Source organism: Excalfactoria chinensis, chromosome Z (genome assembly GCF_039878825.1).
Source record: "Excalfactoria chinensis isolate bCotChi1 chromosome Z, bCotChi1.hap2, whole genome shotgun sequence".
Classification (NCBI taxonomy): Eukaryota; Metazoa; Chordata; class Aves; order Galliformes; family Phasianidae; genus Excalfactoria; species Excalfactoria chinensis.
This window is the reverse complement of record NC_092857.1, coordinates 8,540,191-8,567,255: the sequence shown is the minus strand read 5'-3', so window position 1 is coordinate 8,567,255 and position 27,065 is coordinate 8,540,191. Positions and strand designations below refer to the sequence as shown.

At 41.6% G+C, this 27,065-nt stretch overlaps 1 protein-coding gene across 4 annotated transcripts in view; it reads right to left on the bottom strand.

The window, feature by feature from the left end:
* Positions 1 to 27,065, bottom strand: part of UNC13B (unc-13 homolog B) — a 204,141-nt gene that overhangs the window by 11,927 nt on the left and 165,149 nt on the right. For 3 of the 4 annotated variants that reach the window (XM_072358936.1, XM_072358933.1, XM_072358934.1), the window contains 9 exons: positions 23,296 to 23,392; positions 22,384 to 22,527; positions 22,165 to 22,242; positions 21,088 to 21,165; positions 20,464 to 20,499; positions 14,643 to 14,731; positions 11,713 to 11,865; positions 9,672 to 9,795; positions 3,305 to 3,361 (listed from right to left, as the gene is read on the bottom strand). In XM_072358936.1, coding sequence (XP_072215037.1) covers positions 3,305 to 3,361; positions 9,672 to 9,795; positions 11,713 to 11,865; positions 14,643 to 14,731; positions 20,464 to 20,499; positions 21,088 to 21,165; positions 22,165 to 22,242; positions 22,384 to 22,527; positions 23,296 to 23,392 — 856 coding nt within the window. The remainder of the gene's footprint in view (positions 1 to 3,304; positions 3,362 to 9,671; positions 9,796 to 11,712; positions 11,866 to 14,642; positions 14,732 to 20,463; positions 20,500 to 21,087; positions 21,166 to 22,164; positions 22,243 to 22,383; positions 22,528 to 23,295; positions 23,393 to 27,065) is intronic. The other variant, XM_072358935.1, reaches the window with a different exon arrangement.

Here is a 27,065-nt window from a genome sequence, read left to right as displayed (position 1 = left end):
CTTCTGGGTTCACCCACCAGATAACCCAAGTCTGCAACAGAAACCAGGTGGCTGGCATTTTTCTCTTCAACATCTAACATCATCACCTGGACTGTGCCCATGCTGCCACTGATGCTGCAGTGACGCATCAGTGCTTTCTAAGAGTTTCCCAGTGTCGTTTACTTCAACACATTACGTAAAAACACCCAAGTGATGATGCTCACACCTACACACAGAGGAGCCCACATCTGTCATTCCCCCATGTGCCTGCCCTCTGCTCGTGCTACACTGCTCCTACCAAGCACTCTGCATAGCTGCCCTGTGCTTTCCAATTTGAGCGTGAGGAGCATGCCACAAATATTTACATCAAATCACTGTGTAACTACAAGTGGAATTTGTCAAAACCTGTCTCTCACATTCACCGGTGTACTGTGCACAGGTATTCCTGCAAAACCTCCGCAGTCAGAGCTTGGCTTTGACAAGTGGAAGAGGCTGCCCTGCTTCCCACTCCAGCTTTTGGCTCTGTGGGGCAGGCGGCAGGAGCAGCCTGCTTGCACCAAAGCAAACTGAGCGGAAAGAGCTGGATAACAAATGGGAGGCAGGTATCTGGCTCCAAAGTGCCAGTTTTACGGTTGGTTTTCCATGCGTTTGAAAATACACTGGGAAATTGATTTGTCATCCGGACAGGAGTCTGTGCTCATCAGGTCTGCCAGTCTCAGCTTTCAGCTGACTAAACTGATTCACTGGGGATCTTTTCCTACTGTTCTATTTAAGACAACTAAAGGCTTAAAATCCGTGTAATAATTTTCTCAGGCTTTTAGTGAAATGGTAAAACAAACAGGAGAAGGACTTTGAGTAGCTATTTATTTATGCCTTCTCTGCTAGCTGGTACACGCCTGTAAAAACAGAATGACAAAAAAAATCCATGATGGTTATGCAGACCCAAACAATTTACATTTTCTTAACTCCTTCACTCCTCAGGAAGTTTTTGGACACAATGTCAACACCATCTGTCTGAACAAAAGGTCCTCAGAATTCAAGTGGTATGGTGCTTTCATGTCTGCATACAGCCCTGATGCCACAAATAAAATCCCATGCACCTGTGCTCCAGTCCTATATGTGGATATGTAAATAAAGGCTCAAAAATCCACCAAAGCTTGCCTGAATTCCACGAGTATGTGCACTTCTAAAAATGGAGTTCAGAGTTAGCAATGTTAAGCTTTATGGTAACTCTAACCAAAGACAGGCTGCTGCTGAAGGCTGGCCTTGGTCTGACCAGTGCAAATGGAAACAGAAAAAGCTTCCAGCTCATTCCTGGCAAAAGGCACTCAGTGTATCTTAAGAAATTCCAGGTGATGGGGAGGAAGTAGAAGACAACAGTGAATGTCAGTGACTGTGTCCAAGAACACTGAGAAGGCACAGGAACTCACAGCTGTCTGCAAAAACTTGTCCTGGTGACCTGGAGGGAGTAACAGGGAGAATCCAGAGCCCGTCCTTTGAAACAAGAAGTGCTTTAAGAGAGCAGGCAGGGCTTCTCCTCTGCATGTTGGGTACTCACTGCTGTTTTTGAAAGGAGAAAGGGATACTTGCAGGAAGATGGGGTTGCATTTGGAGGCTGTGTTCCATCTCTCACTCTCCCAGCCTGGGTACAAAGCTCCTTTCTGTCCATTTCTCCCATAGAAGCTTTTGCTTTCTTTGAAGCAGAAGCAGTGGAGGTGGTGCAATCCTCGAGAGTCACCATGTCACCAGGGAGGACAAGCTAGCAGTCCCCAGCACAAGTGGCAGATGACAGCTATTCCCCTTAGGATCCACACTTGAAAAGTTTGTTAACTGTTTTATTATGGTCTCAAAATCTAGATGGAAAAAAAGAACCACGTGCATAGGATCATCGGATGGCTTGTGTCAGAAGAGACCTTAAAGCCCACACAGTTCCATCCTCCTGCTGTGGGCTGGTTGCCCCCACCAGCTCCAGCTGCCCAGGGCCCCATCCAACCCAGCCTTGAGCACCTCCAGGGATGGGGCACGGCAGCTCTCTGGACAGCAGTGCCCTCTGCCTCACTGTCCTCTGAGTGAAGAATTCTCTCCAAACTTCTAACCAATCTAACCAAACTTCTAACCTTCTTCACTTTGAAGGTTACAGAGCACTGGAATGGACTGTCCAGGGAGGTTGTGGAGTCTCCTTTTTTGGAGATATTCAAAACCTTCTGGGATGCTTGCCTGTGCAATTTGTGGTAGGGAATCTACTTTGGAAGGGGACTATATGATTTCCAGAGGTCCCTTCCAAACCCTACAGTTCTGTGATTCTGTGTAGTGAGATGTGCATGCCCAAATACTTTCTAGGACTTCTAATAAGCACTACCTTAAATAAACCGCATAACGTTGTGAATCACAAACACGCACAATGTGACTTCTGGGCAAGGGAAATAGATAGCTAAATAAAAACAACTGTAATAAATGCATGGGACAAAATATAATGGGAAGAAATGGATGTATTTTGGAGCTGCACTGGTCACTTAGAAGAAAGCTCTCAGTCCTGGGAAATTCTCCCTGATCACCCTCCAAGACAGAGTCATCTTCCTATCTGCACAACTTGTGAACAGTGACTTTTGAGATTTAGACCTTTTCTTGCACCATACCTGCTTTATAGCACAAGTCAAACCACAGCACAGCACAATTTGATTCTTGTACGGCATCGCTAATTTCACACCACTCCTGTCGTGACCAGTGAATTAATGCTTGATTGGCTTACAATGAGGTGGCGTGCACTTAGTAACGCTCATGCCATGCACTGTCATGTCATGCGGTGTCAAAACACATCAACATAGCCTTCATGCTAAAATGCCAGCTTGCCTGTAAAAAGAGCCCACGCAGACAGAATTTACAGACACAGGCTCTGTTCCATAAGGAACAGTTATTTTTGTATATGATCCATCAATAGCTATCACAAGCATCTTTGCTACTGATAGCTCATTATCAGGATCATACAAGGGACTCCCTTTTACACAAGAGACACAGAGGAACTGGCCAGATATCAAAATCTCTATTTTTTTTTTTTTTTTTTTCCCATTTTGAATAGATAAACCAAATTGCCCCCTGCCTGGAAGAGATAAACTACTTTACAATTAAATGCAGAATAAAAATTAGCAGTTAATATAAACATGATACTAATGTTAGCAGGATGTATTTAAATGAACATTTAACGCATTTAAAAGCATTTCTCTATAAGTGCATTCAGCCACAAACCAGTAGAAGCACAAGCCATGCTATTCACTACTACACTACCACGCTCAAACACAAGAACGTTAACACAAACCACACACAATACCTTCAACTTTGACAAGTGTCCCAGCTCTTTAGCAGCACTGAAAATCAACTGTGTGCCCTATGATTGCAGGAAGTTAGAGAAAAAAAGGAGGAAAAAAAAACCATTATACACAAGATTTGCATATTTTTACTTTGAGCAAGTCAAACCAGTTCACAGACAGAACTTTACATAACGACTCCCAAGGCCTATCTCAACAATCCTACTCCTTGTTATTATATTATCTATGACAAAACCTGGCATTTCTGTGGATGCCAAATCCAGAGCTACTTCAGAGCACAACATTCTGCTAACTGGTTTAGTCTTGCTTGTAGCAGCTACACATTTAAAAAGGATGCACCCTCAAATGACTTGCACACGTTGTAGGGGAAGGCAGTAGTTTCACCTCCAGGCACTCCTCTAGAGTTCAAGTCATCTAAATACAGGTGGATAAGCACTGGGTAAGACAGCTTAAGCAGTGAGTACACAATTGATGGCAGTCTCTCTAGGGAAGTGCAGACCAATCAATGATGAAGGGGTAAAGAATGTATTGGGCCAGAAGTAAAACCGGATCTGAACATTTGCCAGATAAGAGACTGGCAAACAAAGTCCAGTATATGTTACAGCATCTTCTTCATGTGTCAAAAGCTGACAATGGCTCTTCTTCCCTACTGAGGCTTACTGATACTATATGACCAACAAAGGAACAAAAAATGATGATAAATCTCAAAGACAAGTCACTTACACACTGATAAAATTAAGTTTATAAATATTTTTCCTGCAATAGTTACAATAGAAATATTTTTCCCCCATCACAACATTTCTCTGCTGTATAATACTTCCTTCATCTGGGGACTTAAGCCCAATATGAAATGAGAAAGACAAAAGCAACCAATTCTCTAGTCTCCTTTCCAGACATGTTTTATGAGATTCATTGAGATTTATTTTCTTCCACTTTGATCTCTTCCATTGATCTGCCTTTTTCTAATAAAGTCACAGCTGCCCATTATAGTCCATTCAGAATAAAACCCCAGCCTACTGTAATTTGGGCCATGAATTGTGTATCCATCATATTGTGAAACTCTGTTCTCCACTTCCAGAGGGCTCTCTGTGGCTATTAAGATTTGGGCTTTAGGGTCAAGACATAAAGCTACAGGCTCTTTCCATATTTAATGCCACTTCCATCATCAGTCTCAGAAAAGCCTTAGGTATGTCAGGGAAGATGCTCTCTCAGTGACAATCTTTGGCTCTCCTCAGCTTGTTATCAGCTATTAGAGGCTACTATTAAAAGTACATATAAAGGTCATCACAGGTTTCAACTGGGGGCTGTCCCAGGTGAATGCCAGAAATAAGATCTGAGGGACAATCAGACACACTGGTGGGTAGCACTTTCCACACATTTGGGTATTTCTGCTTGGGAAAACACCCAGGAGAATATAAAGCTTATTGTCTCTGGGGTCTGCCTGCTCCCTGTGCACCACCTTCACCCAAAGGTCTCTGAGAAATGAATTCTCCATTGTACAGTCCTTCTCTCTCCTCTGCTATCAACAGTCTTTCACCCTTCACTTAAGCACAACTGACATGAACATTGCTCATCCCAGTATCCCTGAAATGGATACTCAGCAAGTGGTGCAAGACCAGAATTATTCACGGCCTTTTGCCCCCGCTTATGCCAACCAGTCTGTCTTCTTAGTTGATGACTTCTTCAGTATTTATTCATTTGGTGCCTTCAAACTCAGTGCCCTATGGAACAGGAATTAGGTTCTATTGCAACAACTATTGTTAAAAGCTTTTTTTTTTTTTTTTTTCCTCTGGATTGAAGTTAAGATCAGCCTCACTGATGCATTCCCCTGAGCAAAAAAGGCTTCTTCATATCTGCCAGTGGAATTAGCAGGTATCTTTGTACAGAAGAAAAGCATGAGAGGCTTACAGAAGTAATAAAGGGAAGCTGAGCCCTGCTCTAGGGACACTGGACGCTCTCTTCTATTTACAACAACGGTTTGGAATTGAATTTCTAAATGAGACACTTTTTTCATTAGTTTTGCCACCTTCTGAAATTGCTCAAACTCTATGATTCCATGACCTGAATTCAGACACCTTGAATTGCTCTAACCACAACCCTTGCCTGACCCTCACTGATCATCAGCCTTTTATGTCTGAATAGAAATCGATATAAAGTGAACATTACTGACTTCATAGCTAAACAGAAGCTCTTGATAACTGATTAAACTCATAACTCCTAAGGAAAAAAAAAGTGTAGGCATGGATGGCTAATGCATCTATAAATGCAAGCTTTTGAAATGAGACTGTGAGCTTAACTTGATGCCAGTACCTCACAGGAATTCTAAAAACAACTCTCAATTTTTTTCTGTACTTCCAACAAGCAAGATGGGCCGTAACTGCATTCAGAGAGACACAAAGAGAGATTTCACTCTGGGATACACCAAACTATCCAAGGGACACAGCTTCAGACAGTGTTTTGGTACCCAACACGGAATGCTGTCAGATACATCAGCTGTTCTGTGTGACTGGCTTGTGGTCTTAAAACTTAAGGTATTGGGGTTGGGGACCAACCAGAAAAGCAATTAACAACTGTTTGGATTTTTTTGTTGTTTTTTTTTTAACAACCCAGACTTTAAAAAAATGAAGTTAAGTAGCTCTAAGATACACTGATGTTAACATTCTTGGTCCAGTATTTTCAGTTTTCATTTGATTTTCAATCTTTACATATATATATATATACACACACACACTTCAACAACATTATCAAGCCTAAGCACGTAGTCTGCCTGCTGCAGGCTTCAAAAGAGGGCAGGTCAGTAACACTGAGCAATACCCAGTGATACGATACGCTTCAAGGAACAAAGCTGCTCAGATAACTGCTCCACAGCTCTTCTTGGGCATTCTGCTAATCCTCATCAATCAGTGCCAATCTCTGTCAATGTGCCTGCAAGGAGAAGTTATTTTACTGCTGTGCAGTTCGTCATCAATGCTGGTAAAGCCTAATGAAAAACTGGACAGCTCCTTTCTCTGCCAAGTGGTATTCTTGTAAACAAGATGCTCAGAAAATTATTAGTTATTCATGGAAAACATATTGCAAAGCTTTACAGACAGCATTTATCCCAGGTGCAGCTCTAGGGAAATAAGGCGACTACGCTTAGATATTGTGTGGTTTTGAGAGAAATTGCTCACAACACTATTGATTCATATGTCAAGGACAGAAGACAAGGGATAATTAAGACTCCTATGATTTGCTTCTGCTTAGCTTTGTGACAAACACAGCTGGAAAGAGGACAGACCTTAGACAGCATCAGTTTTCCAGGTTCCTTCCACATCATTAATTTTACCTTCCTAAACTTTTTTGGAAATCTGAAACAGGTCCACAGTCTGCAACATGTTAAATTCCCTGTTCAAGATCTCTGCTTCTTTTTCCCCACAGTAATTTGGAAAGAGATCATCAGCTGATTCAAGCCTAATTGCTAGAAGCCAAAGGAACTATACTGATTTACATTCCCAGAGACTCCAACTATCACAGTTTAGCTCTGCTACTGCTCAATTGACAAAGTTAGGCAACAAAGGCTTTCCGTCTTTTGAATTTCAGTCTTTTTTTGGAAAAATGCACCATTACTCAGGCTTATTTTCTGAGACACATTAGTGCAAGGAAGTTTTATTTGACATTGTACATTCCTTTCTTAAATCTTCTATCTTCCATATTCAGCAACAGTGAAATCTGTCCCTTTATTAGCAGCACGTGAGCTCATTTGAGAAGCTTCACCATCAGGCAACTTTTGCTACTACCTATGAAAAATTAAACTTCTTTTTTTTAGGTGCCATAGCATACTAAACACTGAGGGAATAGGTTTAAAAGTGGAAATGAAAAAGGGGAAATAACTTCCTCTGGGTACAAAGAGCCAAATACGCACACAGTTTATTGACCATCATTTTACTGGAGGCTAAGAAAGCCTTTTTCCCCACCAAGACAGCCTTGGACTCTTTTGAACCTAGCAAGCACAAGGGGGAGGACTGATTCAAACTAATACAAGCTTAGAAAGCTCTCATAAAGGCTCTTAAAACTACACTCTCCTCCAAGAATTGCTTTGGACTATTCACAGGGAAACCTAAAGAACAGTTTGGAAGGCGTATGTAAAAATCAGTCTGCAGCTTAAGGAAAATTTGTTTTTATCCTGGACCACGTATTCATTTAGTGAAGGAAAGTCTGATAAATAGATAAAAGCACAGCAGGGGCAAGCAATGGAGTCTCACACGAATGGCCACAGTGTACTGTGTGAAGTAAATAAAGGACAGGCTTTGGAGGAATCATCTGTGTGTGAATTAAGGAACTCTTCATTGACCTGACCAGTCACTGATGAAATGCTATAGCTGTGTTCTAAGGAGGGAGAGAGGAAGAAATATAATTCTAATCTGTTAATATCCCCAAGTGCTGTGTGCTGAACCTCAAAATAAGGATTCCCAGATAGCTATGTTTGCATATCCATCCATCTAAGACAGAGAGTGTTTAATTAAATGTTGATCTTTACCTAAAACAAGTGAGGCATGAAGTGCTCCATTAATTACTGGAGATCATGTTGCTACTAATCTCACAACACACCACCAGTCGATACCCAGAGAGGAAGAAGCCAGTCATCTGGAAGTTATTAAGGCACCTGCCATCTCAGGCCATCGGTGCCAGGATACAAAGTGCTCTATCTGCACTGCATCACTCACACGCAGTAGCTGAATGCTGTCTCATCTGAGCCCCATCCTACAGAAAATCTTTCAAAAGCAGCTCAGAGTAGAAGGGAAAAGATCAGTTTATCTTCCTTGTGCTAAACTAATTTGCATGGAACAGACAAAACTGGGGAATAACAGGCCCTAAAGCACCCTGCAGTGACCAAGTCATGCAAAGTTAGACATAATGCAGCACACAGAGGACCTTCTCCCTGAGGATGCCTTTCATGGCCACTGTCAGAAACACTTCACAGCAAGTTTGCAGAAAAGGGAGTAATTAAATATTCCGCAAAAGGGACTCTTTTGCATCCATGAATATCCTCACTACTTCTGAAGGTCTGCAGAAGTGTTCTTGGACGAGCCCCAAACCAGCGTTCCATTAAACACACAGAGGTATCATTGGGGCTTTCTCCTGCTGAGGGGTGGGGGTAGAATGAGTTACATTGCTGATACCCCATCCCATTACAGACTGCTTCCTAAAGCAGTTCAACAAAAAGAAACAAATTTCATCCTCCCAATCTTTTTTTTTTTTTTTCTTCTTTTCTGGATTGAAAAGGAAAACAGATGGTAACTCCTAACCTGAGCTCGGAGCAAATAGTCTTTAGCAAATTCATGCCTCACACTGATTTTGTGCTTAGCAAAGATGACAGCACTGTGTCTCAGTGGTTCTGTTTTAAGTCGTCATCATCAAGGCCAGATGCAAAGGTGCTCTCAGAGCAAAACATCCTTACTGCAAGTTGCAGGTTGGCATCACTCTTCTATATGCTGCAACCCAAGATATCCACTCAAATTATTTAGGCAACTACTGAACAGTGAAAAACACTATTGTTCCACTCACTTCTGGGATGAAATAAATTAGCATTAATTAGCCACAGACCACAAGTTCTCTCCAAAACAGATGAAAAGAAGTCCTGGATCATCTCCAGATAATGAGGTTATGGTTCAAACTTTACATTGCCCACAACAGAGTGTCATCTCCGGAGCAGCTGGGTGTGCATGACTGACACTTTTTCAATTGCTGCGATTTCTCAGAATTGGGAAAGAGGTTAATCTTTCATTGCTAAAAACGTTCCTACATTAATGACACACATTCATTCGGCATGTCCACACAGCTGAACAATTATTTAAAGACTGCTTTGAAGGCAAACTGGACATGCTTCCAGCTCCCCAACTTCAGAGACAGAGAAACCATGCCAGCCCATACAGATGTTAAAACGCCATGGAAGATGTAATTAAAAAACAATGCCAAATTAACCACATCTATGCAGAGGAACACCTGACCAATGCATGACAATAATTAGACAAAAGTGTTTACAGGCATTGATCTAATGCCATGAAGCCAAAACTAACTGCCAAGTAAACCCTCTTATGCAGCTTTCTCTAAGGGACTCCAAATCTCTAGTCACTGTGAGTTGATATAATTGGCGACTCCTGTTAGATGATGGATTTCGAATTGTTTTTTTTTTCTATAGTGTGCTCTGTATCTTGCAAACCCACTATAAATAGAGACGCTTTCTTACTTTAATAGATGTATTTTTCCATCCAAGAGCAGGCTCCGTGCAGACAAATTTACCTGGACGGATGACTCATTAAGTAAGGAGCTGAGTTACATGGGGAATGGCAACACTTTCTGCTGTGAGTCAGGAAGGAGAAAATGCTTTACCGTATGGTCTGTAAGAGGAGGCAGCACAATCAGCTTCTCCATGGTATTCATTACCACCCTCCAGAGCTCCTTCAGCACCCGTTTTAGCACTGTCTTTTCACACACGGTTGCAAACAGTGTCAGGCTGCAGGGAGAAAGCAAGAAATGAGTAAATTCAAAATGCAATTTGCAAGGAAAAAGGAGATGTGTATGGGAGAACCAGTGTCCCACCCAAAGCAGTTTTTCGTAACAACTGCTCTAGGGTACATAAAAAAAAATCTTCCTTTTTCATAAAGTACAGCATGCCTTCATTCTCAGAGCTCTAGTGCTAAAGCCATTGGAATTACTGACATCTCTGATCCGAGTAATTTCTGCTTATTGACCTGGGGATTATGCAGGATATCACTAAGTTGTTATTTGGAATATTCCCACCCATAACAGGCACAACTGAGCTGATTCCTCTTAAGGAACTTCCTGCTGCATGGGGCTTACAGAGTAAAAAGGGAAAAAAGGAATACAAGTACAGAATAATGGGTTTATACCTTCATGGGTTTATTATTATGATTCTTATTTAATAACTAATTGAATACTGCCCATACTATTATGCATACTGTTACTGCAGAAGTTTCTGCCTTTGATAGCAGTTGAAGTCCTTAAATGAAAACCACCTCAGAGCAATGACAGGACTCATCTATATGTTGCAATTGGATTCATCAGCATCATCTGCCGTGTGTTTATTACCTGTCGTATAAAGCAGAATGCTTTATCTCCCTGTGGATTCCTCCTTTACTATTGTGCAGTAAGGCCAAGAAACACAACATTTTCTTTGATGCTCAACAGTCACTTCCAATGGAGTTTTGTAACCACACCGGGATAGCTATAAAGGAGGAACTCTGCAGCCACTAGCAGCGCACAGATGGTAGCCAGCTCTTCTACAGCATGTAACATAGATTTCCTATTTTACCCTCAGCCAGTTAGCAAATGAGTGAAACCAAACAGGAACTAGATTGATGTGGGTAGGATGCTGAAGGCAACAAAAATGATTCTTCTTCTACAGCATAGGAAAGAAAATACTCCAGGCTTAGATGATGATTTGTGCCATGGTTGTATGAAAAGTCTGTAGCACCCTGAGCTTCCAGTGATTCACAGGAAGGTGTCTTCTGAGGATTAGAGAAGGCATGCATGGAAATGCTAAAACGAGAGGGCTCCTAGATAAATGTTTGCTGCAAAGGGTCACTTACCCCATGGCAACAAAAAAAGATGAGATGATGAATACAAAAACCAACAACATAAACTTATTGCATTAAACTTTTAAGTTTTCATTTCTCTCACAGCATTTGATAAGAAAATATCAGGCCACACCTTTCAAAATAAGAACTGCTGTGCAACAACAAGAAGTTTAACTTCATACTAAGAGAAAAAATATTCTTTAGTAGAATGAGACTTAACTGTTAAGAATTATGTGCAGAAAGTCCCCGAACAACTGAATAATGCTGCATCATGTTAATGGCAACAGCTAATTAAAGCAATGGATCTACAGTTCATCTGAGTCGAGATGGATCTGCAGAAAGCAGATGTACATGTACATCACCCAGTTCAGAAGCATATTTTACAATCAGAACAGCACTGGGTATTGATTGAACACAACCAGTTCACATGACCAGGGTAACATGCTATGTATATATCCGGTAAGCATTGCAGCATGTTTCCTAATTGGCTACAGCACAGCTTTTGTAGGAAAAAAAACATAGTTGATACGTTTGGAATTTACAGTGTGCATCGGTCTTTTCCACTACCTGATCAGCAGTGTGATTTGCTGATTGCTATAACTGCCAGAGGGAAAAAGGGAAATGAGGGTGAGATCTGGCACTGAATGTAGACTGAAGGGATGATCCATGGCATGAGAAAAAGGCAGATATGGGAAGAAAAAATATTAATCTTTCCTGAGAATCTGCAGCCTGGACATCTCAAGAGCAGCTCAAGAACATGGAGCTATTCTTTCTTTCCTCACTCTGTCCTCAATCAGATGTAATGTATGTGTAACATGTATCTGAGCACTCACTTTCCATCCAGGAAATCCATTAATGGCCTCAGGACATTATCTGCATCTTGTGCAACTGTGTTTCTGGCATTAGCAGCAACATTTCCTGTCCCTTTCACTTGACAGAGGATATCGGACATCTGCTTGACACACTCATCAATACGAGTCTGAAAGCTGGGCAGGTAAGAGAAGCAAAAACATGATTATCAGTAGCACAGATCTCAGCACTGGTACATAAAGGAAAATATTGCAAGACACTTAGTTACACACACTTCCTCCCTGAGATCTGCTCTTTATTTACTTACTGTATCTGTTGCCAAGGGGCACACTATCCAGCTCTTCATGACCCATCCTAAGTTAAGTCTTGAAGATCACTGAGACAGCCTGAAAGCTGATGGAAACCAGTCCCACTGCCATACAGGCTGTGTTATACCAAAATGTCAAAGTGGGATGTGGGACTCAGCTGCACAGTGAGCATGCTGTGCTCATCGACATGCAAGAAGCATACATAAAGCACAGATACCTTTCCATCTTTTACTGCAAAGAAGAGTTTCAAAATGAAGTAATACAGTGGTTAAATATGATGAATAGCACAGCAGAACCGTCAACATATCCATTCAGAGAATAAAAGGAAACACTTTGACATTTAAGAGAACAATTTCTAACCACAGACATTACAAATGACATTTAGCTATCTACTAAAGGCACTGAAGTTTGCATCAAGAAGGAGAAGCCATTGCTAGTAGCTCAGGCAAAGATTTAAGAGCAGAGACACCAGCTCTCTGTAAATGGCAGGAACTCCTGTGTGAGTCATTAGGGCATCCATGTATTGGGTTCCAGCATACAACTCCCTCTTCCCAGCCCATCACCTCTTCCCTTTCCTGCAGTGCCACCCTCCAGCCTCATGGCATTTCTGCTTCACTTCCAACCTCCATCTCTCTGGAGCAATTCCAGACCAACAGCACATTCTCTGCATACAGACTCCCCTTCCACCTTCCCTTCTCTAACAGAGGGGAGCTTGCAGCAACCAGCTGTGGCTACAAAAACAGCTTAACCAGAAGCGTAAGCCACACCAAATAAAATAGTACCAACAATCCCCTGTACTGCTGGCAGTCCTTATTCTGTTGCAGGCTAGCCTCATCCCACAGTTCTTCCAAACAGCGCACTGGCTGTGAGACCCTTGCTTGAAGATGCTGTAAACTCCCCGCCAGGGAATTAAAAAATAAATGATTTTTTTTCAAAAGTAAAAGTTAATGCAAGGCAAAATCATCACCAATTACGAAAAATGATGAAACAGTGGCAACAGGTTCACTTGAGGTTCTTGCAGACATGCAGGTTGACAGGAGGCCTTGGCAGCAGTGAGTTAAGGCAACCTCACCTCCTCGGTCAGACAGGGCCTTCTGCTCCTCCCCTGCTGCAGGAATTCCTGTCCTCTCTCCTGCTGCCTCCAAGAACAAAACAGCAGCTAGCCTGGCATGAAGCACAAACCCTTTCAAGTTTCCTTTTTTCTTCTGAAATCCTTTAAAGCACAAAGTACTTCTGTTTGCAGACACAGTCCTCTCTCAGCACAAAGGTGGCGAGGTGCTCTGGATATGTGTTGCTTTCCCAGCAGGTGCAATTAACACAAGCAGATGAAGCACGGTAAGATCTGCAGTGTCAGGTGTGCACAGTGTTGCAGGAGCAGTTGTTTACAGACTAGGTATAGAATACTGTGGATATGTGTCTTACCTCCCACATTTACATCCTTCAGACGCTCCTGCTTATACAGTGCACTGCTTTTCATTTCCTATTACTGCTAAGGAATAGCATCTGAGCTGTTTGACTGGCTAAATCTCTTGCTGGCACATCTCTCAAACTCTCCCTGGTATGTATGCTGATGCTGAATAATCTCTTTAAATCATACTTACAAATGTCAAGATTGGGCCCTAATTGTCTTGTAGCAGTGACACCATGGAGACAGGTTTCAGATACCAAAACTCACCCCCTAACTATGATTTCTCACCCATCCTCCACCTAATTATGAATCTTATCAATTCAGCTCAGCTACAGCTCGAATCTCTCCATTTCTTGCTATACCATCCATTACTTGCAATGGGAACTCCCCATTAGCTCTGTCTGCTCAAATCCAGATAAAAGCTGACAAATCCCACCATGCAAGTCTGTAGCCTGTAAGAAGCCAGGTTGGTACAACTGGCATTATTTCCCTTGCCCAAGCTTCTGCTATATGAGGGTGTATGTCTGCATTAATCTTGTTATTTAGCACAACATGAAATTAATGGGGTTTATCAGGAGAAATGGCTGCTTTTGAAGATCAACTGGGAAACCTGTATTTCTAGATTTAGTTTAATTGACATATTTTATGTCTCACTACAGAATTTATAAAGTCAAGCACATTTTCATCCTAAGGTAAACTGCATCATGATTTGAAATAAAACTTAATTGCCATTTATTACTCTAACAATTCTTTAAAGAGCTCCTCCCCTTGAAACACTAGAAAACACCATTCGCTGAAACCTTAGAATGAGTCCGTCTCAAATTCTAAACCTCCTTCCTTTGTATTCAATACTCATTTAACACTCAGAAATCAGCGAGCTGTTTCATACACATAGAGCAGAACATTTAAACAAGAATGCACTTCATAAATGCTAAGTTGAAAACTGCTTTACAAGCAATAAAAGAGCAAACAATTCTGTTACTGACAAGCACTACTTACAGAAAAAAATCATTCTATGTAATTCAAATACATTTTACAGTTGAGGGATCTCTGTTTCTTAGCAGAGGTATACAGAAAAGAGGGACTTACAAAGATATTCCTCACTTTCTTACATGGTTTCAGTATTTGAAAGACCATGAATTTATGGGAAAAAGAAAAATACAATGCGGTCAACATAAACTTTTCTTAATCTGACTAAGTGAGATCAGACAAGGAACTAAAACCTTGTTATACTCACCTGTTACCAAACACTGCACTCAGTTCATCCAAAACGTTGTTCAGCTTCACCTGGAGCTCTTTGAGATGGTCACTTGCTTCTGCATCCAGCTGTAGATGAAAGGAGGGCACTTAGCTTGAGCCCAGAGGGCAGCCTATTTTCCTTCACACTGCCCTGGTTCACTGCTGAGATCACCCTTAACAAGCAGGTAAACTGCCAGCACTCAACTTTTCCAACTCGGATCCTTTCCTCCACTACCTCCAGCTCTTAGAGAAGTCACAAAATCATCAAAAGATACTCAGCCAACCAAATAGAAGCAAGGGTTGTCTCAGACACCAGCACTCTCATAGTCCTCTTCCTGATATTCATAGAGTTAAGAAAGTGAAATCTGCACTCCCCAAAGCCAACAGAGCAAGCAGGCTGAGAAATCAGCAAGTATTGATTTATAGCCTCAAGTTGCACCAGTTTGGGGGTTTAGGTTGGATATCAGGAAACACTTCTTTACATAAATGGATAGTTAAGCACTGGAATGGGCTCCCCAGGTAGGTGGTTGAATCGCCATCCCTGGATGTGTTTAAAAACTATCTGGATGTGGTGCTCAGGGACATGATTTAGCAGAAGGTTGTTAGAGTTAGGGTAGTTCAGTTAGGTTGTGGTTGGACTCAATGATCTTTAAGGTCTTTTCCAAACTGAGCAATTCTATAAATGATTCTATGATTCTACTGCATGTTACCTTGGGTTCATGGGTCATTTTGTCACTGTAAGTCTAGTCTGGATGCCATTTACTTGAGTAATTCTCCATGTAGTCTTGGTTAGGTACTGGAATGGGCTCCCCAAGGAGGTGGTTGAATCGCCATCCCTGGATGTGTTTAAGAGCCGCTTGGATGTGGTACTCAGGGATATGATTTAGCAGAGGTTTGTTGTTGTGGTATTGTTTTGTGGTTGTTTTTTAAGAGATAGGCTACTGGTTAGGCTGCGGTTGGACTTGATGATCTTCAAGGTCTTTTCCAACCTGAGTAATTCTATGATTCTATGATTCTATGATTCTATGAAAGATGCTATTCCACCTTCCACCCTGCTGTCAGTATTCAAGCTTAACCCAGACACTGCTCTCAGAAGATTGGACACAGCTATTCTGAAAATCCACAACATCACAGCAGTAACAGTTGAGCACTTAATAATTTTAGAGCACCACTAAAAGCTCCACTTTCACAAGGATCCGGACTGCTTTTTCACTGCAATTAAGAGGAGACTTGACCAAAAATACATGTAAAAGTGCCCCAAGCACTAAATGGATGCTGCTGACATCCTGGCATATGCTGTAAGAAAAGCATGCCGCATTGTAACCAGCCCAATGCCCTCTGTTTTTCCACTTAGCATGGTCTGTACTCCAGTTGCAATCATCCCTCCAGCCTTGAAAGAGCCAATTCTGACCAGCCCACCTGCGTGCACACGTAACCCTACATGATGAATGCTTTGAGATCATTTGCTTTGAAAAAGCGACATGTGAAACAGATTTTCTTTTCTTATCGTAAAGGAAAGACCTTTCAGAAATGTTTGCATTCATTCTTGCCCCTAAGGCAGATTACCTGTTTATCAATGTAATGCACTAGATGCCAGTAGAGTGGTTAAAGATCAGCTCAGATTTTTATGTTACGTCCACATACGCAGGACTTGAAGATGACAGGAGCTCACACTGCTGCACGCAGTGCTGAAGCACTCTATATTCCTCAGCTTCTATTAGAGAAAGACAAGCCTTAGGGGACTCAGAATCTGATCAGTTCATTGTTCTCTGGAAGGTGGTGTGGAAAACTGACTATCAGATGCTTAAAACCGTGCAATGAAACTCCTGGACCAGAGTTCTGAAGAACAGAGGAAAACAAGCAAGTGATTGCTTGGGCCTTAGAACTTTAGGCACTGGCTGTGATTATTTTTTCTTTACTGAAGTGAATTTGTACCCCTATGATTCTCAGAACTCCCTCACTACAAAGGCAAACTAAAGATAACATCTTGCCAATCAATAAGTCATTCCAGCCAAACTTGTGGGTAACAAAACAAAACCATCATCTGTTGGCGGTGCAATCTGTGACTTGTTTTACCTGCACAAGAACTCTAAGCTTCTCTTCTCCTGTCTATCATACTTCTTGATTGCAATCTGGTCTTTTTGGGAGCAGAACAAAGGTTGAGTGTTGCAGCTAGGACTGCAAGAAGAGAGAGCTGAAGCGATGCTTTGCCAAGAGGACAACACCCATCATCGGTGGTGACAAATGGTCTCTCCTCCAGATCAGCAGTCCACAGTTCTCAGGCTGCCATTGCTAAGACAGTTTGCCAGATTTAACTTTGAGGCACCCAACCTTACCCCTCCTGAAGCAAAATCCTGCTAGGCATTCTGGTTCAGCAATCACCAAATGCCCTGTGATTCTAGAATGCCTGTTTGTTCCAAACAATTACTACCACAAGAGGAGAAAGAATCTATGTTGTAAGTTGTTGTTTGCTAATCCTTAGGTATTAACATGTTTTAGCTTGAAATTAGACATCAGAGAATTAATTGAGTGTGACTTAAGTCCACTAGGAAGGGGCAAGTAGGTGCATACTATTGTTTCACGTATTAAAATGACATATCAGTCACAGAGTCCCCGTAGCGCATGGTATAACTGCAATATGTTCTTTGGCAATATGGTGAAGCATTGATAACACCATTCAAATGGAACAGTGTCTGCTTTGCTGCTCAGCCAATGAATTTTAATTATATCAGCTACCACTGATAGCAGGAAATGCCACTATGACTGCACAATAAATCTGGCAGGTAGTATAAAGCAGTATTATGCAGTTAGGTCACTACATCACTTCGTCATGACCAGATAATTCCTATTGGAAGCTTTCACTCAGCAGGCTTACTATATCCATTCTGTGGGTGTACTGGAGATGATTCAGAGGAAGAAAGATGATGAAAAGTTCTCTGTGCAAAATATGTGAGAGCACCAATGCCAAGGCGGCTTCTGATCCCTGAGCAAATGCTCCAGGTCTGCTAGAAATAAAGGCTGACACTTGCGTAGTTGTATGTTCAAGCTGAATATGTGTTATGGAAGGATGAGGCATCAGTTGGAGGAACACAGCTTTCTCCTTCCAGAATGTAGTGGACATTAATCAATTCACATCTTAAAGCAGGAGAACCTGTGAAATCATTAGGTCTGACGTATCAGCAATAAGAGAATCTTGCCTTGAACTCCTATTTTAGCCTTGAACTCCTATTTTAGCCTTACACAAGTTATAGGGTTTGTCTGGCTCTGGTTCGAAGTCACTGATTGCTGTCCTGCCTCCCCAGCTAACAAGTGGGAACTTCTTTCTGCAGAGGTAACTGGATGCAAGTTCACACTGGACATCCCTAAAGGGATTTTCTATACTGAACTTTCAAGCATCTCTCCTCTTTTCTACAGAGTTCAATAGTAAGAAGCCTGGCGAGCTGCTTCCAGGTAAGATTTTCAACACTGAAGAGGCACATGGGAGGGTAAAGATGAGCAACCAGGAGGTGCCACAAATCCTTTGAAAACATTCCTATAAAACCTTGGCTGTTTCTAAGTTCTCCTCTAATTTATGATTCAGATAGACAACTTAGGACTTAAACTGTGGGGTAATGCTGTCTAAGCACTAAGACAGTTTCGCAGAGCATTAATTGTACACCTTAGCTTGTAACTGAAGGCAAGAAAATTGTATGATGATAATCTGGTGCTAGTTGGTAGCTAATGCTCTGGGTTCCCTGGGCAGTGCTCACCTCCAATATTCACTCTGTACACTTGACTTCAGGGGGAACAGTGCAGAAATGTTTTAAGCTAGGTTTCCACAGCACATACAGACCCAGCAGCAGGGAATACATAACAGAAGCTTTTAATTTCAGTGTTTATGAGTTTATAACTTAGAAAAAACTAAGGAAGATAAAGGGCTGTAGAAAGCAGATTCTCACAAGCAAAACAAGAAAAGCTTATCCTGGTACCACAGCCAGCATACAGACACAAGCCTCTAGGAAAACTGCAGTGGTGGTTAGAAAATGCAGGTCACATTAGGTTTCAATAGGTAATGTATGAGTAAGTAAATGAGGCCAAGGTCAAGAAACACTAGCAATGAACCTATACAGCCCATTTTAGCAAAGAGCAACCCAGTTTCAGATTTTATTTATGTGCTATTATGTACAGTTTCTGCCCAGCACTCGATCACAATTCCACTGTCCATTATGCTTTTTATACAAACTGTAACTCCATAAATTCTGCCTTTCCAAAATCTGCATCAGGAATGTGTGGAAAGCCTCTGAGCCACACTGAAGCTGTTCTGATCCTGCGAGATCAACAGATCTCAGATAGGAAATAAAATATTAACGATAAGTGCTAAAAGTCATCTAAGATACTTGTTCCTGTGAACTAAAAATGAATGCGCATGCTCCCTGGGATCTCAAGCAGAGACAAAGAGAGACACTCTGCAGGGAGGTCCCTAAGGCACTGATGTCCTTACCTTTCCAACTAGTAATGCTCCAGGATCACAGATTGTCACATATTAAACCAAGAGAGAAATTTTTTGCTGTTTTTTACCTTCTGAGTAGTATAGGCTGAAAAAGATTGTGAGAAGTGAGGACAAAAATAATATTCCTCACTTAGAATAGGAAGGCACTATATTCAGGATTCAAATTCCATGAAATAGTACCAAGTGAGCACTTCTGTTCCATGTTATGCCATTACACTGCAGGGTGCCTACAGGTGAGCCCAGAAGCAAGAAAATGACAGCATGCTTGTCTACATGTTCCATTTCCAAAGCAGTTGTCCCACCAGTTGACACTCACTTGGCTGGGGTCAATCTGCATCAGAAAAAGGACTACTCCCACTACAGATCTCTTTACTCCACCAAAACAAAGGATCTGGCAGATTTCAACTCAAGAAGCAAAGCACTACATTGTCACCACAAGGAAAATCCCTAAGAAAAGCAAACAATTCAGGCACCTAACACAGCACAAGATGCTTCTGGTGATCAGTGGCAGCCTAATGAAGTGGAAAGCAGCATTTGAAAGGAGAAGAAAAACCTCTTCCAAAAACAGCTTCCTAGTATGTTTGTCAGGTTTCATCCTACATGTTTTATCACTCACAGTTGGAGTTCCTCTCCACTTTTTTCATCCAATTCCACAGGGGAAATAATGGGTTAAAAACCTCTGTTCCACCATAGCTACCTTCCAAGGAGGGTCTTAAAGGGCAGAATGAAGACGCCTAGGCCAAGTAAAGTAGCCAGTTCTCATTAGATACCATTCTCCCATTCACAAACATTATTTGTCATGGTATAAGGTGGTATTTTGTCATGGTATAAGGTGGTATTTTCAATTTGATTTATAGGGAAGCCCTATTTAATAGCTAGCACTACAGAGAGGAAAAAAGTCACAGACTGATATCTTAAAGCAAATCAAGTGCACGTAAATGAAAATATTAGAAATCACTTCATGAACATCAAATCACAAATTCATTTTTTCCTGAAGAAAAAAGCGTTTAGTTACCATTATTATTACAGCGAGGAGCATATAATTTTCCTTCTTGATATAGAGCTAATAAATTAAGATTGTTGAGATCACATATAAAAAAGTAAAAGTGGTTTCCCTTGCACCATGGGTAAATCTTCTTGCTGAGAGTTTTGCAACTTCTTAGAATTCTGCCACTAAACACCAGAAAGACTTGAAACAGCATGCAAGCAAAAAGCAAGCTGCCCATCAGCAAAGTGAACTTTCCTCTTGGCATACAGGTCATAGCACAAGTTCTACCACAACACAACCAGAGAAAATGCACTTAGGCTTTGAAAATTATTTTTTCCTAACATCAGAATCAGCAGCCTTTTCTTCAGATTCCTGAGTCTTGAAAAGCAATGAAAAAGAAAAAACAAACAAAAAAAAAACCAATAACAACACTGATTACATCATAACAGAAGGAGTGACTTAGGAGAGAAAAGTCTTATTTCTGTAAAAATGTCTTTCCAAGAACAAAGAACAAAAACTAAGAAAGTTATTTACATTCATGGACACATCTGAGTATTCAATGAGTATATAACTCATGTAATTGTCTGTCTGCAATACATCAAATATTGGACATTTAATGCCGAAGGTTCCATTCCACATTTATTTGCCATGCGAAAGGACTTGATGTCAACAGTTCTCAGACATATCTGTCTTTAGAGTTGTGCCATGCCCACATTTAGCCCACATAAGCACAGTATATATCCTGTTCTTTCCTCCTCCGTGCTGCTCTGTGCCCTACACATTTGCTCCTACATCTTATAAAAGACTCAGAAGAAGACACTTCAGGCACGGCTGTCCCCCTCACACCTGCTACAGTGCCAGGTGTCACAGGGCTCTCCTTATGACTACAGCCTGCAAGTATGATGCAAATAACCTAGCTAGAAGCACAGTAGGAAAGAGTAATGCTCAGTCTCTTAGCGCTCTTACCTCTTTACCACCCATGGCTTCAAACATCTTCTCTAGCTGCACTCTCAGCTGCTGGATGTTATTCATCAGGATGCAGGGCTGGTGGGACAAAAGCAGGCAACTGTTACGGCCCAGGGTGCCAACACATTTTCAACAATGGTGCAGTTTGTGCCTCGGCACGCTCCCTCAGGTGCCACCAGATCTCACATTCTCACAGTGAAATAATAGGGAAAGAGCAAAAATTTCAGCATTCAATCCTAAAAAAAAATAGGCTTTATTATAAAAGCCCTTCTTTTCTGCAGCTTGAAATGAGATGGCCAGTTTCAGAAAACTCAGATCAGGGAGTTCTTCACCTTTGCATTTTCCCTCTTAGCTTTATCACAAACAGAACAAGCTGAAAAAAAAAAAATCCCTGTCAGGAAAACGTTTGACTCCCTCCGCTGCTCCTGCCAAGCTCGACTGGAGTCCAAACTGTACTGCTTTCAGCCTCTTAATGCTGCACTGTACTATCTTGAATGGTGTAAATCCCAGAAGGAGAACTGTCAGCCAGAGCTACCTTGAAGCATAGCTGGGTTCTGCCAATACAAGCCTGAGAACAACAGTCAAGGGAGCCTGAGCAATAGCCCTGTCCTCTGCAGTTACATTCCCTGGTGTAGGTGTGTGAGGTAGAAATAACAGCATGGGACAGGCCTGGGGTTGACAAGCAGCTGTTTTTCCTTTGTTGTTTGTTTATTTAATATCCTAAATTTTACTTAATTTAGGATTGTACAGCAAGATAATTAGACGGATGCAACAGTAAACCGTAAGTGCTGCTCTACCAAATCTGGGGAGCAACTTGTTCCATTTGCTCTCCCCCCTTTTTTAAAATCATCTCTGTGATGTATGACCCAGACAGGGAGAGTAGTAACTTAAAGTGTCTCTGCAGGTCACTTTCACAACCTCATTCTACTTTAAAGCCAAGCCAGAACTCAATCCACAAACGTTTAAGACAAAAGCAATACTATGTTGTCAATGAGGTCAAGTACCTGGCAAGAAATTGTTTTTATCAGAACAATTATGTGACTCCTTTGAATGGAAGTGAAATCCAGTATGACTCACCAGTTTCTCCTTGGAACAGTAGGACTGGAAGCTCTTGGAGAGGATGTCAGCATACTGCATCAGCACTTTCCCAATAGTCTGCAAAGACAAGGTGTGCATATTGCTACTTGTCCTCTAAGTGACACACAGGGGATCTCCAGGAAATAAAATCAAAACCCAAGACAATACTGTTTTGCATCCACTAAGAGCAGACAAACATCTGGGTGTTGAGGGTATTACCTTAGCAAACCTCCTATTATAATGAGCAACAATGACAGGGTCTGGGCACTCCAACTTCTTAATGATCTCAAAGCTCTGATTTAGTTGGGTGAAGACATCCACCACTGAGCAAGAGAACAGAGCATGCTCAGATGTTTGCTGAAACTAAAACAGAAATACAAAGCGTCACTCTCAAATGGAAAGATCCAAAACACACCAATTTCATGTGCGTGTCCATCATTTGCAGTACCAGAGGCAAGACAACTATACCAAAACCCATTAATTCCTCAGAATTAGTCAGAAGCTCTTGAAAAGGCCTAGAGGAACAAAACAGACAACTCTGTTAAGGCCATAGTTCACTGTCATCCATCAACCATGACAAGACAAGCATTAAGGAAACATAGCATGATGCTGAGATACACAGCTTGCCTGTCAGTTAACAAGGAAAGAAAAAGAAAACAGAGTTCTTTTTACATTTTCTTTAGATATAAAGGGAACATTTATATTAGCATCACAGCCTATAGCACGAACAATCACTAAAACTGGAAGGCTCTTGTTCTCCATTGGGAATACTCTGCAAACTAAGATTCTCTGTGGATTAAGGTTACATTTTCAGCGCATGACTAAGCACATGCAATGTGCCTCATATTTCAATTACATATCTCACAAACACAAGGAGAAAAGAGAATACCAGTCCGCTGGTTGATAGATTAACCAGAAAAGAACAAAACATAAATGAATGAAAAATATCTTGCCATTAAACAACGCTCCATCTTGTATAGGAAGTCCTACAATCAATAGGCTTCCCCAGTTGTTCAGCATGCAAACAGGGCTCTATCCTCTGTTTGCATAATAATTGAATTTACAGTGTTATTTGGTTCTGGGCACTCGAGTATGCAGCACTGAATGCTCCACATGGAGCAACTTACATACCCCATCTTTCTTATCTCTCTCCAGAGCACCATGCAGGAACTCTAAGGAAACATCTTCATTTTCATCCAGCCACTGCATCACAAACTGCTCAAACCACCTGCAAGAGGAACAGAAGAAACTGTAAGCTACAGCAAGAAACAGAGCATTCCAACCCAACTTCACCCCAGGGACACACCTCTCCTTGCAGCATCCAGTAAGTGTTTAAATGAACTTAATGCCCTCAGAATAGTACTTTCCCTTCCTTGCCCTCTAAGCCTACTGACAGAGGTGTTGTTTCAGCAAGCATTGGGAAAGCTTGCTGCTGTTAGTTGTCTGAATACTGTTATCTGTACCATTAAAGTACATAATAAGACACAATAAATGTCTTATTTCTACAAACTACCTGGACCACATCAGCAGAAGACAGTCCATGCCTCTGCGGACTGCCACTCCTATGTTCTTTCAATCGTTCTCCCTATCTTTCTTCTTCCTTGGTACCCTTCCTCAAGAGTGACTTCTTCAACTCAGAAGATACACTTTAATTGTATCTTATCCTCCTTTCACCCATGTATCAGAAAGAACAGCGAAGATGTCTGTACCCACCACCTGTTTATGCCAACAAGGAGAACACACTGTCCTACTGCCCATTTGGGGCCTGCCATCCTTCACAAAAGAAACACAAATGAGTAAAAGGGGGAGAAAAGCCTGCTCCCTAGGGCCCTTCCACCCCTTTATCTGCAGATACAGGCATATTTCTTGAGTGCCACAAGGGAAAATCAAGGCTAGAAATGTTCTCCAAGCCTTCTCTAGAACACCTTCCTATTTCTTGGCCTGCTGATGGCCCTGTGAAGATACCTCAGTGCACCTCTACGTGGTAGTATGCCACATCTTCCAGGGTTTGCAGGAAGCTAGCCGGCCCTATCAGCAGCTTTTTATTGTCTTTACTCTAAAGACAAATAGATTTGTTCATACAAAAGCATTGGATCAACAGCCTTGGAGCAGGGACGAGTCCCCCAGTCAGGCAGTTCTTCAAGTAGGGCAGTTTGTCTCTTCCCTCTCCTCACTTGGAAATGTAAGCTAAGTGTTGGACCGCAGTCCAAGACTCTACTGAAACTTCTGAATGTTGCGAAGAAGCTTTACATGAGGTGGCATCTGGAATTACAAATCCCACTGAACAAGAGGCTTACGCACAATCTTGGTTAAAATACTGTCAATGGTTTGAGAAGGTTCAAAGCAACTTCAGCAGTGGTGTTTCAGAGTTCATTATCAGTCTGTTCTCTGCTCTCTGGGACATATCCACGTAGTTCAAGGGGAAGGATTTTTCTTGTCTGCATTTAAGCAACAACATAGCACTTATGGCTTTGCTTAAACATCTATCTGGGATAGACAGTGTGCAAGTTCCAACTCACTGCAGCTGCAGAAAATCTTAATTTCCAATATTACTAAACAGTCTTCACAAATAAGGGAAAAAGTGCCCTATGTATGATTTCAGTCCATACAAAAAAACTGCAACATGAGCTTCACAGAGCACAACCTCTTTGAAACAAGCTGCTGTTTTCATACAGATTGTGCTAATTATGGGCCAAGTTTGCAAAGAACATGAAAGCATGTGCCAGACATGAGAGGTAGATCAAGAGCAAATTCACAAGCACAGCATACTAGGTGCCCTTAAATACTCTCTACACTTTGAAATCTAAAGCACATTGATGCTAATACTGGAAATTGTAACTGACAGTGCTAAATGCCAACAGCAACCTGTCCATGCAGTCCTATTAGTACAGACAGCAGCAGTGCAATGATGTCATAGACATATGGGCTTCCCATCCTCTCAAAAGCTTCCTTTTAAATGGCTGTTTAAGCTTCTAACAGTCAGTATTTGTGGGAACTTACTGCAATTTTCTTGTGCTTTCAACATTCAACTTTTAATTCCAGTAGTGTACTTTGGAGGTACAGATCACTCTGAAGAGAACCGGGCAGTTTAGAAGGAATCAAGAACACATCTTCCACCACTTTCAGAGCTCTGAGAAAGCTGCTGCTTTGCACATCACATAGATAAATGTACAGAGAGGATTACTTGTCTGTGACAGAAGCCACCATTTTGCTTCTGAGAAGTGGAACTACCTCCTGGCTATCATTCATCCTTGGTAACTGCACCATATCCATAGGAAAGGGCCCTTCTTTGTTGAGAATAGACACCATACATTGTTATAGCTATCACACCCTGAGGTATCAAATGAACTGCACAGTCTTAGCAAATTATCTAGACAAAGGCAGTAAGGGAAAGGTACTGTCTATTAGGGTGTTTTGGAGGGGAAAAATTAGAAGGAAAAAAAGAAAAAAGTCTAATAATCTCTAACTATCAGTTCTTGGACACAGAACAAGTGAGGAGAGACTCCAGGGACCACAAAGGCAACGTATCCAGAAAGATATTCAAAATAATCTACCACAGAAACTGATAAAAATAATTTGATTTCATGCAGAAATAGCTCCAAAATGTTGTTATGCAGCAAATATCTTCTTCCCCTTATCTGCTTCTGTTATTGATCTAGGAGCAAACCCCATAACAACACACACACCAGCACACAAAGCAGAAGCTCGTGGTGCTTTTATCACATTCTGTGCTTGCAGGGGCCAGCACAGCATGACTGGAGATTGTAGAGCCAACCTCTCTAAATGATGTTTGCATAGAAAACCCCTCAGTTCTGCCTGCACAGAGAAGCAGTGCTTTGTGCTTTGTGACTAAATGTAAGTTTGCCTGCTGGTTGCACAATAGTAATGTAACACAAAAGGCCGCAATTACAGCTTGGCTGCGAGCCTGGCAGCTGCAGTCTCACACTTCACAGGTGAATTAAACTGGCTCGTTTGCTGTGCTGATGCATGTGGGTATTCCGTGAGCATCCAGTGGGCACTAGCAAGTGCAGAGACAAGAAGGCAGGCAGGATTTCAAAGAGTTGAAGAAGAAAACATTGTGTTTGACAGTAAGCCAGAAGAAAGGATTTCAAAGACAGGACTGTCTTCCACGCCATAGAGGAGGTAGTTACCAGTACAACTGTGACACTAGCTGCTTGCTAACATCAGTTATAAAGCAATACTTCTTTGCATACCTGAAAAACTAGTAGCTCCGTTTGTTCTGTTTTTGGACACTTCACAGTTTTCAGCTGGCATACAAAAAGTGAAGAGAGGAAGTTCTGAAGATGCACTGTCAGATATATTGCTGCTTCATTTTCAGAAACTGCTGCTGAATTTCAGAAAACAAAGGGAATATAAACCCTACAATACTTTAGGGCCTTTACTTTCTTCCGTAATAGCCCAAGGATATAAAAAATGTGGTTTTGCATAGTTTCAACAAGAAATGCAGGTTTCTGGATAACCGCCGCTTTTCTTTGGACTGAGGCAATTCATCTTTATCTGAGTTTACTGACAGGCATACCTGATGTGTGGACCTTTGATTAAGAAAGCCTTAAGGCTGTTTAAGAAAACTTAAGAACAACTTTGTTGCATGGATGATGGAGCACTGGGACAGCCTGCCGAGAGAGGCTGAGGAACCTCCTCCTTAGAGAACTTCAGAAGCCACCTGGACATGGGCCTGGGCACCCTGTTAGAGCAGGGATTGGATCAGATGGACCCAGAGGCCCCTTCCAGTCTCAGCCATTCTGGGATTCTGTGAAGACCAAAAATATTTGTAATGAAGCAAATTAAAGGGTTGCTGTAATTGATATGAAAAGTATATTTCAAAACAAGTGAAGGGAACTTTTGCGCTTGATAATGTGGCTACTGCACTAAAACATGAG